This window comes from Echinococcus granulosus, assembly GCF_000524195.1.
Source record: "Echinococcus granulosus chromosome Unknown EG_S00246, whole genome shotgun sequence".
Classification (NCBI taxonomy): Eukaryota; Metazoa; Platyhelminthes; class Cestoda; order Cyclophyllidea; family Taeniidae; genus Echinococcus; species Echinococcus granulosus.
This window is the reverse complement of record NW_020170626.1, coordinates 9,587-13,018: the sequence shown is the minus strand read 5'-3', so window position 1 is coordinate 13,018 and position 3,432 is coordinate 9,587. Positions and strand designations below refer to the sequence as shown.

The 3,432-nt window shown below is 40.4% G+C and overlaps 1 protein-coding gene across 1 annotated transcript in view; it reads right to left on the bottom strand. All coding sequences in view use genetic code 11, as the record gives it.

Moving 5' to 3' along the window:
- EGR_10643 (hypothetical protein) overlaps window positions 1-3,432 on the bottom strand; it is a gene marked incomplete at both ends in the record, with an annotated part of 14,807 nt that overhangs the window by 8,934 nt on the left and 2,441 nt on the right. The window contains 2 exons of the mRNA XM_024499892.1: window positions 1,282-1,504; window positions 2,841-2,950. Of these exons, the coding sequence (XP_024345688.1) occupies window positions 1,282-1,504; window positions 2,841-2,950 (333 nt within the window). The remainder of the gene's footprint in view (window positions 1-1,281; window positions 1,505-2,840; window positions 2,951-3,432) is intronic.

Here is a 3,432-nt window from a genome sequence, read left to right as displayed (position 1 = left end):
ATGAAGTGATGATGAAGTTTTCCGTAATATAGCTAAGAGAGAAATTTTTTGCTGATTAGGTGATGTTAACACTGATTTTTTTGTTTGGATTTTTTGCAATGTCTATCACTCAGTCTAGATTAAAGGAGTAAAATTTGTTAAGCGAAAGTTCTTGTTAAATTTCCCCAGCACTAAAAACTGCTTTTCGGTAAAATCATTTATGTGACGAAATTGTCTACACGTACTGCCACTTTATACCTTTCAACTTTACTTTTACTTTTAGCCTCTTCCAGTGGCTAAAGATTTGCCACGATGCTTCATGGCTGTGTAAAAACAATTTTAATGACTTTGTTGAAATGCTTTGCTTTGATCGTTAGCGAAGGTGTGGGCGCAGCTTCACCTAATGTTGCGACGAACGTTAAGGAGCCAGAGACCGGTGCTGTCCACCCCATTGGCTAGTCAGTGGCATAGGCGAAAGGTCAAATCAAACAGAGCTACCTTATCTGCGCTAACTGGAAATTCAAGTTCTACAGACTGCTACAAACCTGAACAAATTTTCAGTCCTATGTTGACATAAAAATACCACCAACAGTAAATTTGCCATAGTAATTTAATTTTTGTTTTCGCAAATAAGTGCGAATTATTTTAAATTGCTTAATATTGTAGGGCAAGAAAATTTCTAAGTGCAAATATTCTAGTGCTGGTTATTCTGCTGGATCAGTACCATGCCAAGAATTATGGTTTCTTGCATTCGCGTGGATGTGATAATGAGTGCAGTCACCGAGTTTCTTATGTAATCAGGGAAGTCCATGTGAATTTAAACTACTGGAACTAGTAGAAGCTTAGAGATTGCATCCTAGTGCCCCTTCAATGCGTGGTCTGCGCTGCTCTTGTACCTTAAAGGTCCTGATATTAAGAAATTGCATTTAAGTCCCGTGGGTGTGGTTCAAGCTTTTCAGCTGACCTGAGCCGATGATGGCTTTGTAATTGACCAGTAGTTAGTACTCCTGTAGGTTAGCCTAAGTATCGAGCTTCCTGATGGACATTCAAGCATTGGTAGATGGACCATTAGATACACTTGTATAAGCCCAGCCAACGGAGAAAAGTGTCTAGAGTCTGTGCTCAGGCAGACTGAATGATTGATTAGTTGGTCTCATTTGGTAAGAGGCATGAATTGGCGATAAGATTTTGTAAGCAAAACAAGCTAATGGTAATGTTTCTTGGCCCTCACCGACGTTAAGCCTTCTGTAACTTGTACTGCAAATATGCTAAATGATTTTTTTAGCCCTTTCCCACCTTTACTTGACTAAGATGCCTCAGGTAGTAAATAACACTCGCAGTCGTTATTTTGTCTCGCATTTGCGCAAGTAAATAATTCATACAAATTCCGTGTTTTTGAGTGAAGAGGTAAAAAGCAAGGCAAATAATCATCATTATACTAGTCATATGCCTAATCACAGGCTTGCCATCAGTTTCGACATCACCTGATTCAACGGCGGATTTGGAAGAATTTGAATCATCTAATCTTGAATGGCGCCAAGATTTTGCAGTATTTTAAGTGAGAAGTTGGATATTCTTGCAGGAATTATTGAGAAATTACCCCAGCAGACTTAAGTTTCAGTAGAGAATGTCATCCAGAGATATTGCAAATAATCGCCTAAGTGCAACGAGATGCGACTTGCCAAAATATCATCTAGCAACTTTCATATTTCTACTGCGATGCTTAGACACTCATTTAGTAAATGCTCAAAACAATTAGAATTAATAGCATTTATTTCGCGTTAGAAGAAGGAAAGTACTAGAGGCGAGCTTGCACACCGTCGGCTAGCTCCTCCAAATCCAAGAGATTTGGAGACTTCTTCACAAACTCAGTGCAAGCACAAAGAGAGTCTTAGTTTTCGTCTACCACAGAGACAGCCATCCCCACGATTGGCCACATTGCGGTGCTACAGACGGCCAACCCCACGACTTGCCACATTGCGGCACCACAGATGGCCAAGCGCACGGCTTCTCCCATTGCGGCACGAGCACAGCCGACCACGCACACGGCTTCTCACATTGCGGCCAACACCCGAATCCCATTTTCTTTGCAGTCTACTTGCTCCACTTGGTACTGACTTGTGGGCTGAGTTGTGTCGCCTTTTATACTATACTCACCACCTCCATCCGTTCCACGTGATGCACGTGCTCATGTACTTTCAGATCGGCATTCACACTTACCGCCCTCTATCATCGCTTTCGTGATTCGCAGTAACCGAAAATAGTTTACCACAAATGTATGTAAATATGTATAAGATAATACATATAATATTAATTTACTTGTGTTAGCTTGTAGAGATGCACTAATTGAACTGCTTACAGCACGTCAGTGGTTCACATGATTGCATGTTGTAAGCTAATCGCCTTTCTTAGCGATCTTACTTAAAACCTATTTAATCACTGAAACACGCAATGCCAAGTGATTTATTCCTAAGTAGCCTTACTCTTTCTAGAGTTGACTTCACAAAACAACATAGTTTGTGTGTTGAATATTAACCCATATAGGGTAGGTAGCAAGGCAAAATAGTATGGAGCTCAGGAGGTTGATATTAAAAGAGTAATGGCTTTTGTTAGGTTCACAGTGGTCTGCGTGTCTATTAGGCAGATCTGCAATTCTGTAGATGGTCGCAAGGGCCGAACAAATTGCATTGCTTGAATATCACTGTCTCAGTCTACTTATAATCAGCACTCATCTTTTTCCTCCCAAAGTTGTGCTGTTTGTTAAATTCGATATGAGAATCATTACAAAGTAATTTATTTGCTTGTCTGCATGCATTAACCTGTCTTCGTTTTCATTTTTATGTGATTCTAAAATTGCTCACTGGAAAGAGCTATTTATATTCATGTGAGAATGCGAGGCAATTAAAATACGTGCTAAAAGGCGCATAATTTTGCGATTATATTGCAAAACGCACAGAAAGTAATAAAGAATCTAACAAACTTAAGCGTGTTTAACATTTGTTATTAATGCTTGAGTTTGCATTAAACAGGGAAAAAGCATTTGCTATCCAAAAGCTTTTTGCTTTGAGATCCAGAAAATGTCCCAGTAAGGCACTGCACAAAGCATCCGAGTCTCTGGTTACGACCAGGGGGACAAGGTGGAACAACCACGATTAAGATATCGGCAAGCCAGCTCTGATAGGAAATCATTGCCATTACCAACATCTACACTAATGTCCATATGCACATTTAGAGTGTCTGTGGCATTGTCAATAAAGGAGTTCATCATCTTCGTTCACCAGATCAAGGGTTGTCTTTCCAGCTGCGAGCCATTCATGACGTAGGCATCACGAGTGTGACGGTGGCGTGAACAAGTATGAACGTAGTACTAAAAGTACATAAAGCGTGATCACCACGTGGAGCAGGAATGTCACACGGAGAGTTTAGAGACGACGAGAAGGGTATAAAAGGCGA